The sequence below is a fragment of the Salvelinus namaycush genome, chromosome 3, assembly GCF_016432855.1.
Source record: "Salvelinus namaycush isolate Seneca chromosome 3, SaNama_1.0, whole genome shotgun sequence".
Classification (NCBI taxonomy): Eukaryota; Metazoa; Chordata; class Actinopteri; order Salmoniformes; family Salmonidae; genus Salvelinus; species Salvelinus namaycush.
The window spans coordinates 23,472,067-23,484,980 of NC_052309.1; the positions used below are offsets into that span (position 1 = coordinate 23,472,067).

General features: G+C 42.6%; 1 protein-coding gene across 1 annotated transcript in view; it reads left to right on the plus strand.

Annotated features, from left to right (window-relative positions):
* Positions 1 to 9,766, plus strand: part of LOC120045088 (oligophrenin-1-like) — a 63,347-nt gene extending 53,581 nt beyond the window's left edge. The window contains exons 20-24 of the mRNA XM_038989958.1: positions 1,169 to 1,492; positions 1,702 to 1,852; positions 6,651 to 6,701; positions 7,600 to 7,648; positions 7,942 to 9,766. Of these exons, the coding sequence (XP_038845886.1) occupies positions 1,169 to 1,492; positions 1,702 to 1,852; positions 6,651 to 6,701; positions 7,600 to 7,648; positions 7,942 to 7,953 (587 nt within the window). The 3' untranslated portion in view covers positions 7,954 to 9,766. The remainder of the gene's footprint in view (positions 1 to 1,168; positions 1,493 to 1,701; positions 1,853 to 6,650; positions 6,702 to 7,599; positions 7,649 to 7,941) is intronic.
* Positions 9,767 to 12,914: the final 3,148 nt, after the last annotated feature.

Consider the following 12,914-nt stretch of genomic DNA (forward strand, 5'->3'; position numbering starts at 1 on the left):
GTGAATTGCTAAAATAGAATAGTGCTTTTACTTTTCTTTCTAAATGTTTGATCTTTACATTAATCGCATGCCCTTCTTTGATGGGACATTTTATCAAGCTGTTTTGTTGATTCGGAAACAATAAGCATTACATTTTTTGCATAGTGGCCAATGGCATATCCAGATGTTGGCTTACTACGACCTCCTCCTCAGCCAAGTTGAACCATTAACTGTTTTTGTTAACTGCGCTTAAAGAAAGGCAGTTGGAGGTCTTGCTTAGGCCGTGCTCACTGAATGGAAGTTAACGCACCCTAAATCATGTAATTTATATCTCTTGTAACTTTGGATTAAATGTCTGTGTGAGTCATGCCTTTCATTTACTGTGGTATGGAAAGATGTGGAACACTTGCAGCGTGTCCTCCCCTCATTGTGTGGTATTTTATTTATCACTCTTCTGAGTTCCTGCTTGGAGTTACCAAATAACCAGCTCCGATTTGCTTGACATCAAACTACCACCTGTCTAAATCCCTCGCAGCATTTGAATAGTGTATGTACAACTGGAAACCTGGCCAACATCATGACTCCAGATGAGAGTGCAACCCAGTCGTCTGTTTACTTTTTAATCTCCTATATTAATAGATCATTGTTATACACAATTCACTTTCCTTAAAACCATATTTTTCTCCAGCTCAGACTATTAATCCACAAATGTATTTAACTGTAAAGGTTTTGTGCTTTCTGCCATTGTTAAATGCATCCGCCCAAATGCCAACATTAGACTTGCTTTTATAATACTCTAGGAACCTCAGGAAAAGTAGCAGATGTTTCTGCAAAAGCTAATGGGATCCAAATAAACAAATAAAATCATATAAAGAATGTTTCATTTATTTTCATAATGGTTAATTTATTTTTGATTGGTTTTAATTATTCATTTTCTAATAGGTATGCTATTAAAATATGCTATGATCACTCACACTACATGTATTGACATAACATTCTGTAAGTAGAAGTATACTACTCATGGTAGGTAGGAGCTCAGGAGAAGTAATGATATCAAGTTCAAAATCAGTTAAAACAACAACCTCTGCACTAAACCCAACCACAAGAAGGTAAACCAGGGATATGCCTGGGCTGAATGTGTACTCTATTTGTATGTTGATTTGAAAATGTTCCTGTGTTTGTCTCACAGATGAGCAAAATGGTAGCAGACCAGAGGGGGTGGATGCTGGCGGGGACACCCCAACGAGCCCCACACCTCTCCAGAGGACCAAACCCATAACTGCCCCTCCACGGCTCCCTCGGGAACCTCCTCAGAGGCAGGCCCTCCTGCCGAGGCCATCCATCCGCCAGGACAGACACTCAGACTTTGACGTTGCCAAACTGGTTGCTAAGCTACCGGATGGAGGTCAGAGGCCAGATGTAACAGCCAATGGAGAGACGGGAGTCACTGTGAACCGAGCGCAGTCCTTCCAAGGCAGAAGACCACCTCGAAGTGTTGGGGTCATTCGAGAAGGTAGCGGAACAACCTGTAGCCTATACAAACATGCTATGAATTCTAGACTGCATTTTATACTCCGCTTAACAACAGTGCAGCAGTACAGTACCTAGCTGCTCTGTGGTACTGATATCATGTTCAATGAGAAAGAAGGTTGAAAGTGGATTTCATTGTGTTAGCTCTTGGTTCTGTTATGGAAGCTAAGGTTTTCGTTCCTTGCATTGCAGCAGAAAGTGACGGTATGATCAAAACGAGGTCTCCGGCTGAGAAGCCTGCCATCTGCAGACCTCCAACCAGACCCCCTGACCCCCCTAGCCGATACCCTGCATCCCACAAGAGCCCCACTGCAACCCCCAGCGAGGACACCCCGGCATCATAGTGAGTAGACCTTAGAACTCAGCCAGACTCAGACATTCCATCCAGACTGATTAAAATCTTAATCAAGAGAACAATCACAAAATGATGTGTTTAGCCTTGAGTTTCCTTTGGGTCTTTCTCCAGTCCTTGTAAGTCTCTTGTTAAATGTACTGTTTTGAACCCTTCACAACATACTAATTCCATTGGGTGCATTTAGGTCAAAGATTTTACTCTTTCACTAGTGTGTTCAGATGTTCCCCACTGTGATTTCAGTGTCAATTTAAATCAAATCAAATTTTATTTGTCACATACACATGGTTAGCAGATGGTAATGCGAGTGTAGCGAAATGCTTGTGCTTCTAGTTCCGACAATGCAGTAATAACCAACAAGTAATCTAACCTAACAATTCCACAACTACTTCCTTATACACACAAGTGTAAAGGGATAAAGAATATGTACATAAAGATATATGAATGAGTGATGGTACAGAACGCCATAGGCAAGATGCAGTAGATGGTATAGAGTACAGTATATACATATGAGATGAGCAATGTAGGGTATGTAAACATTATATTTAAGTGGCATTGTTTAAAGTGGCTAGTGACACATTTTTACATAATTTCCATCAATTCCCATTATTAAAGTGGCTGGAGTTGAGTCAGTATGTTGGCAGCGGCCACTAAATGTTAGTGGTGGCTGTTTAACAGTCTGATGGCCTTGAGATAGAAGCTGTTTTTCAGTCTCTCGGTCCCTGCTTTGATGCACCTGTACTGACCTCGCCTTCTGGATGATAGCGGGGTGAACAGGCAGTGGCTCGGGTGGTTGTTGTCCTTGATGATCTTTATGGCCTTCCTGTGACATCGGGTGGTGTAGGTGTCCTGGAGGGCAGGTAGTTTGCCCCCGGTGATGCGTTGTGCAGACCTCACTACCCTCTGGAGAGCCTTACGGTTGTGGGCGGAGCAGTTGCCGTACCAGGCGGTGATACAGCCCGACAGGATGCTCTCGATTGTGCATCTGTAGAAGTTTGTGAGTGCTTTTGGTGACAAGCCGAATTTCTTCAGCCTCCTGAGGTTGAAGAGGCGCTGCTGCGCCTTCTTCACAACGCTGTCTGTGTGGGTGGACCAATTCAGTTTGTCCGTGATGTGTACACCGAGGAACTTAAAACTTTCCACCTCCTCCACTACTGTCCCGTCGATGTGGATAGGGGGGTGCTCCCTCAGCTGTTTCCTGAAGTCCACAATCATCTCCTTTGTTTTGTTGACGTTGAGTGTGAGGTTATTTTCCTGACACCACACTCCGAGGGCCCTCGCCTCCTCCCTGTAGGCCGTTTCGTCGTTGTTGGTAATCAAGCCTACCACTGTAGTGTCGTCCGCAAACTTGATGATTGAGTTGGAGGCGTGCATGGCCACGCAGTCGTGGGTGAACAGGGAGTACAGGAGAGGGCTCAGAACGCACCCTTGTGGGGCCCCAGTTTTGAGGATCAGCGGGGTGGAGATGTTGTTACCTACCCTCACCACCTGGGGGTGGCCCGTCAGGGAGTCCAGGACCCAGTTGCACAGGGCGGGGTCGAGACCCAGGGTCTCGAGCTTGATGACGATTTTGGAGGGTACTATGGTGTTAAATGCTGAGCTGTAGTCGATGAACAGCATTCTCACATAGGTATTCCTCTTGTCCAGATGGGTTAGGGCAGTGTGCAGTGTGGTTGCGATTGCGTCGTCTGTGGACCTATTGGGTCGGTAAGCAAATTGGAGTGGGTCTAGGGTGTCAGGTAGGGTGGAGGTGATATGGTCCTTGACTAGTCTCTCAAAGCACTTCATGATGACGGAAGTGAGTGCTACGGGGCGGTAGTCGTTTAGCTCAGTTACCTTAGCTTTCTTGGGAACAGGAACAATGGTGGCCCTCTTGAAGCATGTGGGAACAGCAGACTGGGATAAGGATTGATTGAATATGTCCTTAAACACACCAGCCAGCTGGTCTGCGCATGCTCTGAGGACACGGCTGGGAATGCCGTCTGGGCCTGCAGCCTTGCGAGGGTTAACACGTTTAAATGTTTTACTCACATCGGCTGCAGTGAAGGAGAGCCCGCAGGTTTTGGTAGCGGGCCGTGTCAGTGGCACTGTATTGTCCTCAAAGCGAGCAAAAAAGTTATTTAGTCTGTCTGGGAGCCTCCTGGTCCGCGACGGGGCTGGTTTTCTTTTTGTAATCCGTGATTGACTGTAGACCCTGCCACATACCTCTTGTGTCTGAGCTGTTGATTTGCGACTCTACTTTGTCTCTATACTGGCACTTAGCTTGTTTGATTGCCTTGCAGAGGGAATAGCTACACTGTTTGTATTCGGTCATGTTTCCAGTCACCTTGCCCTGGTTAAAAGCAGTGGTTCGCGCTCTCAGTTTCACGCGAATGCTGCCATCAATCCACGGTTTCTGGTTTGGGAATGTTTTAATCGTTGCTGTGGGTACGACATCGTCAATGCACTTTCTAATGAACTCGCTCACCGAATCAGCGTATTCGTCAATGTTGTTGTTGGACGCAATGCGGAACATATCCCAATCCACGTGATCGAAGCAGTCTTGAAGCGTGGAGTCAGATTGGTCGGACCAGCGTTGAACAGACCTGAGCGCGGGAGCTTGCTGTTTTAGTTTCTGTTTGTAGGCTGGAAGCAACAAAATGGAGTCGTGGTCAGCTTTTCCGAAAGGAGGGAGGGGGAGGGCCTTATATGCGTCGCGGAAGTTAGTATAACAATGATCCAAGGTTTTACCAGCCCTGGTAGCACAATCGATATGCTGATAGAATTTAGGGAGTTTTGTTTTCAGATTAGCCTTTTTAAAATCCCCAGCTACGATGAATGCAGCCTCAGGGTGTGTGGTTTCCAGTTTACAAAGAGTCAGATAAAGTTCGTTCAGGGCCATCGATGTGTCTGCTTGGGGGGGGAATATATACGGCTGTGATTTATAATCGAAGAGAATTCCCTTGGTAGATAATGCGGTCGACATTTGATTGTGAGGAATTCTAAATCTGGTGAACAGAATGACTTGAGTTCCTGTATGTTGTTATGATCACACCACGTCTCGTTAATCATAAGGCATACACCCCCGCCCCTCTTCTTACCAGAAAGATGTTTGTTTCTGTCGGCGCGATGCGTGAAGAAACCAGCTGGCTGCACCGACTCCGTTAGCGTCTCTCGAGTGAGCCATGTTTCCGTGAAGCAAAGAACGTTACAGTCTCTGATGTCTCTCTGGAATGTTACCCTTGCTCGGATTTCATCAACCTTGTTGTCAAGAGACTGGACATTGGCGAGTAGTATGCTAGGGAGTGGAGCGTGATGTGCCCGTCTCCGAAGCCTGACCAGAAGACCGCTTCGTTTGCCCCTTTTACGGCGTCGTTGTTTAGGGTCGCCGCCTGGGATCAGATCCATTGTACTGGGTGGAAGGCAAAACACAGGATCCGCTTCGGGAGAGTCATATTCCTGGTTGTAATGATGGTGAGTTGACGTTGCTCTTATATTCAGTAGTTCCTCCCGACTGTATGTAATGAAACCTAAGATTACCTGGGGTACCAATGTAAGAAATAACACACAAAAAAACAAAATACTGCATAGTTTCCTAGGAACGCGAAGCGAGGCGGCCATCTCTGTCGGCGCCGGAAGTAATTTATCACATTGTAGCAACAAAATAACCTACAATTTGCTACTCCCCAATGACCAGTCTTGTACTCTGTACATGCCTGCTCCTGTTGTTTTACAAGGGGTATGCAGTGCGATGCCATAATACACTGAGTATACAAAACATTAAGAACACCTGCTATTCCACGACATAGACTAACCGGGTGAATCCAGGTGAAAACTATGATCCCTTATTGATGTCACTTGTTAAATCTACTTCAATCAGTGTAGATGAAGGGGAGGAGACTGGTTAAATAAGAATTGCTAAGCCTTGAGACAATTGGGACATGGATTGTGTATGTGTGCCATTCAGAGGGTGAATGGGCAAGACAAAATATATAAGCGTCTGTGAACGGGGTATGGTAGTAGGTGCACCGGTTTGTGTCAAGAACTGCAATGCTGCTGTTTTTTTTAACGCTCAACAGTTTCCCGTGTGTATCAAGAATGGTCCACTACCCAAAGGACATCCAGCCAACTTGGCACAACTGTGGGAAGCATTGGAGTCAACATGGGCCAGCATCCCTGTGGAACGCTTTCGACACCTTGCAGAGTCCATGCCCCAAAGAATTGAGGCTGTTCTGAGGGCAAAATGGGGGGTGCTCAATATTAGTACGGTGTTCCCAATGTTTAGTATACTCAGTGTATATTTAGGGTGATTTGTTTTCTGCCCACTAAACACCAACAAAATGAAAAAGTGTTAGTCATAATACTTGTGCTCTGGTGTCTCAAAAGCTCTCTTTTACAATAATAAGCACTTCATTTTTTTTTAAACGCTTTTCAATATGAGTAACAAAGTGCTTCACATCATAACATAATAAAATAAAAATACAAAGGAAGGAGAAGGATAGCTAATTAGCTAAATATAGCTAATTATAATGAGATAATGGAAATAATGTATGTGCATCTCAAGTAAACAGTGTGCACAACAGATGAGATCACAAGCTGCCCTGTTCCAAACTCCTTTTGTATTACATGCCCTCCTGTCTATTTTAAATACAACTGTTTTGTAACATCCTAAGTAACATGCCATTTTCACATTGCCAGGGCTATTTAGTGGGCAGAAAATGTTGCCCACACAAAAGAGTGTTTGGTGTGCTGTAAAGCCCAACATGTCTCAGGGATCATCTGGTATGAATCTGTCTTTCTCTTTCTCCAGCGTTGCTTCCAAAGCCAAGTTTTTTGAGAATGCTTCAAGGCAATTTGGAAGGTAGGTTCAAAACGAAACTCTATCTCCACACGCCCTTTTGCCCCATGAAATGCTTATATAGAAGAAATCAGCGAGATATGCATGTTAGATGACGAGATGGCAGTGGATACAGTCAGGGTAGGCAAGGCCTCAACATGCTGCAAAGCCAAGTTGTTTAAACATAATGTTTCCCTGTGATGGCTGAGAAATGAATTGATCAGTTCACTTTAATGATGAACTATTGAAAGTATCCTGCTCTTAAAAATGTAAGTAGTCCCTGTCACTGATCTCAGGTTGTTTGACGATTTATAATTGAAGAGGAGCTGAGATGTTTTGAAGTAGCTCAAGTGAATATTGAAACCAATCTTGATCATCAGACTATGTCCATGCTTGTATGACTGAAGTGATACGCTTGTGATAACTGTCACAGACATACATTTCTTCCCACTAAAATGCTTTAAACAAGGGATTGAGCTGATGTTATGTTCAGGGATGTTGTGGCTTCCTGGTGTCAGGTGTAACCTGGTAACTAAATAAAGAAGAGGGGCACAGACTGCACAGCTGTTTTGTCCCAAATTAAGCATAGAGGCCAACATCAAATGTCAAATTATTTGTAGCCTCATTGACTGTTTGGTTCAAATCCAGTAAATTATTGTATGCTGTTATGTACTGTAATGATAAACTTCAATCAATTATAAGAGCATTTCATAATAAAAGAATTGTGTATACACAAGCCAGACAGGTAAAGCACATTCAGAATAATGAAGTAGAAGCTTTCAAGCTAACAGGTTAATGTAGACAATAGTTGTGCTTGCAAACTGTAACTGTTGGAGAAATTCAAATGTATTTTTAAAATGGTATTTGCATCTGAAATTGTTGCATATTTCATGTGTAATGTGTTGTTCTGCTTCCCTCGTAGCTCATCGGTCTCACCTCCAGCATCTACTTTGCTCAATGTGAAAGAAGAGGTATGATGTCCTATAATTTCTTTCTCTCCCCCACCCCCTCCATTTTGGGAACAGGCAGACAGAGGGAGGGTAATGGTTTGAGTGAGATGCTGCAGAGGTGATTTAGAGGTAGTTGAGATAATAGCTCAGCTTCATACGTGTACCTGAAACTGTATTTCAGATGCATGTTATGGTTTGAAATAGGCCTTGCTCAGCTTTTATGAACTTATTTGGCCCATAAATCTTTAAATAGATTTTACAAAAACTATTTACTTTGCACTTTGTAATCAAAACCAATCTTTATTTTCCCTTAGAATTTAAGTTGATTAGTCTGTTACCATGGCCTCTACTCCTGTGGAACTGCAGTGCGTATCTGGACACACACTGTCCTGTTGTGGAATGGAGGCATGCTCTCAGAATGACAGCACTTTTGTCCTGTCAGTGGATATCCTCCTGCTTGTTGTTATAAGGGACCCAATTAACATGTTGTTTAACTTGTGATAAAGGAGCTCCGGTCTAGATAGGATGCCTTTATATGTCTTTGTCTGAGCCGTATCTTTTAGCTTTTGGCATCTGGATCGATATTATATGGGATCAACTCTATATAATGTGTTAACTAAATTAATCCTGGTCCAAGTGGCAAGTTCCAGTATCCAGGTATTTGACACACAATATTATGACACGTTTCACATTAAATTTCAAACTGCTCAAAAAAAAGCTACTGTAGCTACCTGATACCATTTGGAATTGACATATTCTATAATGTAGTACCCTATTGTACCAGGTTGAAATTAAAGCACCCCAAGTGGCTCAGCTGTAGCACAATATTGTTAACTAGCATCTTAAATCAAAACTGATAACAAAAGGTGCAGGTTCTAAGAAAGTCTGAGTTGAGTTATATGCTTTACTATCTACTCCTTCTGTTCATGATGCACTTTGATGAATGAAAACAGACCACGGACATTCTGATGTGCTGAATACCATAATACATTTGGTTAAGCTTGAGGTTAGTCCAACTATACCAACCATGATAACAATGATAAGTAACAAATGATTATCCACACTGTCACACTACAGAATGCTGTGTCTTTGTTAGATCTAGTTAGATGTATTTCACCATTCCCATGTTCTTAAGAACCCTTAAAGCTGGAATACGTAGCGGTGAAACTGCCACGTCCAACGAAGATGTCACTTCAAACATGTTTTATTTATTTTCTAGGACATCATTGCACATGTGATAGAACAGCAGAAACAAAACATGTAACAAATGCGCCTGGGGCGACCAGTGGCGCTGTTTCACCTAATGCAGAGCTCAGCTTTAAGAACTCTTAACTAAATAATTTTAGATTGTGGAATCCAAATAACCACTGGTTTATTTGAATGATCAGCAGTTCAAATGTTTGCAATTGTTTTTTTGTTGTTTTTTTGAAACCGTTTGTTGGCATCTCTCTATTTCCATGTGGGTACTGTCATTCATACAACACTCCAACATGAATGTTTCTTTTGGTCCTACTTCGTAGGTAGTGTCACTAAGTCCATCATTTACATGGTAATTACATTGGCAGCTACTGTACATTGTACCTAGTGTGGGTACACATTGCTACATAGTACTAGCAACTGTTATACCTGTTTGTGGCTTGCACCATTGCAGATAACCTCACAATGGAGAATACTGTGTAATTTTAAGAAAGCATTATATTTTGAAGGGAGGTTTATGCAAAGCTAATATGTATAGCATTAAAAAAAATGTCTTCAATGATTTCTGTCTCAGAATATTTTGTGAATGATTGACAACGCAGGTAAGAGCTCGTCATTAGAATTCCCAGAGGTTTTTGGCTCATCTTAAAATTGTCTTCACTCCCAATTGATTTCTGTGAACATTTGGACAAAGAAACATTCCTTGTCTTATGTGTCTCTTACCTGCTTGATCCTGTCTGTCAACAAAATATTTAACAGCAACAGCTGTATTGATGTTTTTTATGTTAATTGTATGATTGTATAAAACAAATATGCTCTTCAATGTCCTGTCTTAAACTAATTGTCAGCTTTTTTCCCCCCCTTGTATGCATTCTGTAAGTGTTGTACAGATTTATCAAGAAACATGCCCCATGTATCAGCATGAAAAGTAAAATAAATCAACTTTCCACTCTTTCTCAAAAACATTGACAAGCGTGATCAGAATGGTTAATAAGTTGAGCATAAGGGGACTAGCGTGGTCATATCCACATCACAAAAAAACAACTATAACTCAAATGCAGGGCAAGAGAATACTGTATAAAGTTACTCCAAAATGTCCTTTTAGTGTAATTTTCTAAGAGGGATTTTCATTGTCAGAATTTGAGAAAAGGGAGACTTCGATGAACAGTGGCAATGATACATGCAGCAGTCAAATCAAATGTTATTTGTCACGTGCCAAATCCAACAGCTGTAGGTAGACCTTATCCAAGAAATGCTTACTTACAAGCCTTTAACCAACAATGCAGTTCATTGCTAAATAAACTAAAGTAAAAAGTAACACAACAAGATTACATAATAATAACAAGGCTATATACAGGTGGTTCCAGTACCGAGTCAGTGTGCGGGGATACAGGTTAGTTGAGGTAATTTGTACATGTAGGTGGGGGTAAAGTGACTATGCATAGATAGATGGATAGTAAACAGTGAGTAGCAGCAGTGTAAAAACAAAGGGGGGATGTCAATGTAAATACTCCGGTGGCCATTTCATTAATTGTTCAGCAGACTTATGGCTTAGGGGCAGAAGCTGTTAAGGAGCATTTTGGGCCTAGACTTGACGCTCCAGTACCGCTTGCCATGCAGTAGCAGAGAGAACAGTCTATGACTTGGCTGACTTGAGTCTTGGACAATTTTTTTGGCCTTCCTCTGACACAACCTAGTATATAGGTCCTCTATTGCAGGAAGCTTGGCCACATTGATGTATTGGGCCGTATGCACTACCCTCTGTAGCGCCTTATGGTCAGATGCCGAGCAGTTGCCATACCAGGCGGTGATGCACCCGATCAGGATGCTCTCGATGGTGCAGCTGTAGAACATTTTGAGGATCTGGGGACCCATGCCAAATCTTTTCAGTCTCCTGAGGGGGAAAAGGTGTTGTCGTGCCCTCTTCATGACTGTCGTGGTGTGTTTGGACCATGATAGTTTGTTGGTGATGTGGACACCAAGGAACTTAACTCTCGACCCGCTCCACTACAGCCCCGTCGATGTTAATGGGGGCCTATTCGGCCCTCCTTTTCCTGTAGTCCACGATCATCTCCTTTGTCTTGCTCACATTGAGGGAGAGGTTGTTGTCCTGGTACCACACTGCCAGGTCTCTGACCTCCCCCCTATAGGCTGTATCATCGTTGTCTGTGATCAGGCCTTCCACTGTTGTCGTCAGCAAACTTAATGATGGTGTTGGAGTCATGCTTGGCCTTGCAGTCATGGGAAAATAAAGTAAACAGTTTGGTACTGTAGCCTGCATAAAACCAATGTCTTAGTTATTGCACATGAACATATTGGAAGATATGTTCATGTGCAATATCTTGGAAGATTAGTCCAAACGAGGACAAAAAAACAAACAAAACATATACAGTGCATTTGGAAAGTATTCAGACCCTTGACATTTTCCACATTTTGTTATATTACAGCCTTCCTCTAAAATCGATTTTTTTTTAAATTCCTCATCAATCTACACCCATACCCCATAATGACAAAGCAAAAACATGTTTTTATTTAAAAAAAATAAACAAATACCTTATTTACATAAGTATTCAGACCCTTGAACCTAATCGAACATCTTTGGAGAGACTTGATAATAGTTGTGCAGCGACGCTCACCATCCAACCTGACAGCGCTTGAGAGGATTTGCAGAGAAGAATGGGAGAAACTCCCCAAATACAGGTGTGCCAAGCTTGTAGCGTCGTACACAAGAAGACTCGAAGCTGTAATCGCTGCCAATGGTGCTTCAGCAAAGTACTGAGTAAAGGGTCTGAATACTTACAGGATCAGTCAAAAGTTTGGACACCTACTCATTCCAGGCTTTTTCTTTATTTTTACTATTTTCTACATTGTAGAATAATAGTGAAGACATCAAAACCATGAAACAACACATGGAATCATGTAGTAACCAAAAAAGTGTTAAACAAATCAAAATATATTTTAGATTCTTCAAAGTAGCCACCCTTTGCCTTGATGATAGCTTTGCACACTCTTGGCATTCTCTCAACCAGCTTTCCAACAGTCTTGAAGGAGTTCCCACGTACACAGAGCATTTATTGGCTGCTTTTCCTTCACTCTGCGGTCCAACTCATCCCAAACCATCTCAATTGGGTTGAGGCCATGTAATTGTGGATGCCAGGTCATCTGATGCAGCACTCCATCACTCTCCTTCTTGGTCAAATAGCCCTTACACAGCCTGGAGGTGTGTTTTGGGTCATTGTCCTGCTGACAAACCAGATGGGATTGCGTATCACTGCAGAATGTTGTGGGAGCCATGCTGGTTAAGTGTGCCTTGAATTCTAAATAAATTACTGACAGTGTCACCAGCAAAGTACCCCCACACCATCACACCACCTCCATGCTTCACGGTGGGAACCACACATGCAGAGATCATCCATTCACCTACTCTGCATCTCACAAAGACATGGCTTTTGGAACCAAAATCTCCAATTTGGACTCATCAGACCAAAGGACAGATTTCCACAGGTCTAATATCAATTGCTCATGTTTCTTGGCCCAAGCAAGTATCTTCTTCTTCTTGGTGTCCTTTAGTAGTGGTTTCTTTGCAGCAATTCGACCATGAAGGCCTGATTCACGCAGTCTACTCAGAACAGTTGTCTGTTACTTGAACTCTGTGAAGCATTTATCCGGGCTTCAATTTCTGAGGTTGGTAACTCTAATGAACTTATCCTCTGCAGCAGAGGTAACTCTGGGTCTTCCTTTCCTGTGGCGGTCCTCATGAGAGCCAGTTTCATCATAACGCTTGATGGTTTTTGCGACTGCACTTGAAGAAACTGTTTAAGTTTTTGAAATTTTCCGGAGTGACTGGCCTTCATGTCTTAAATGAATGGTGGACTGTCATTTCTCTTTGCTTATTTGAGATGTTCTTGCCATAATATGGACTTTATCTTTTACGAAATAGGGCTAGCTTCTGTATACCACCCCTGCCTTGTCACAACACAATTGACTCAAACGCATTAAGGAAAGAAAGAAATTCCACAAATTAACTTTTAACAAGGCACACCTGTTAATTGGCATGCATTCCAGGTGACTACCTCATGAAGCTAGTTGA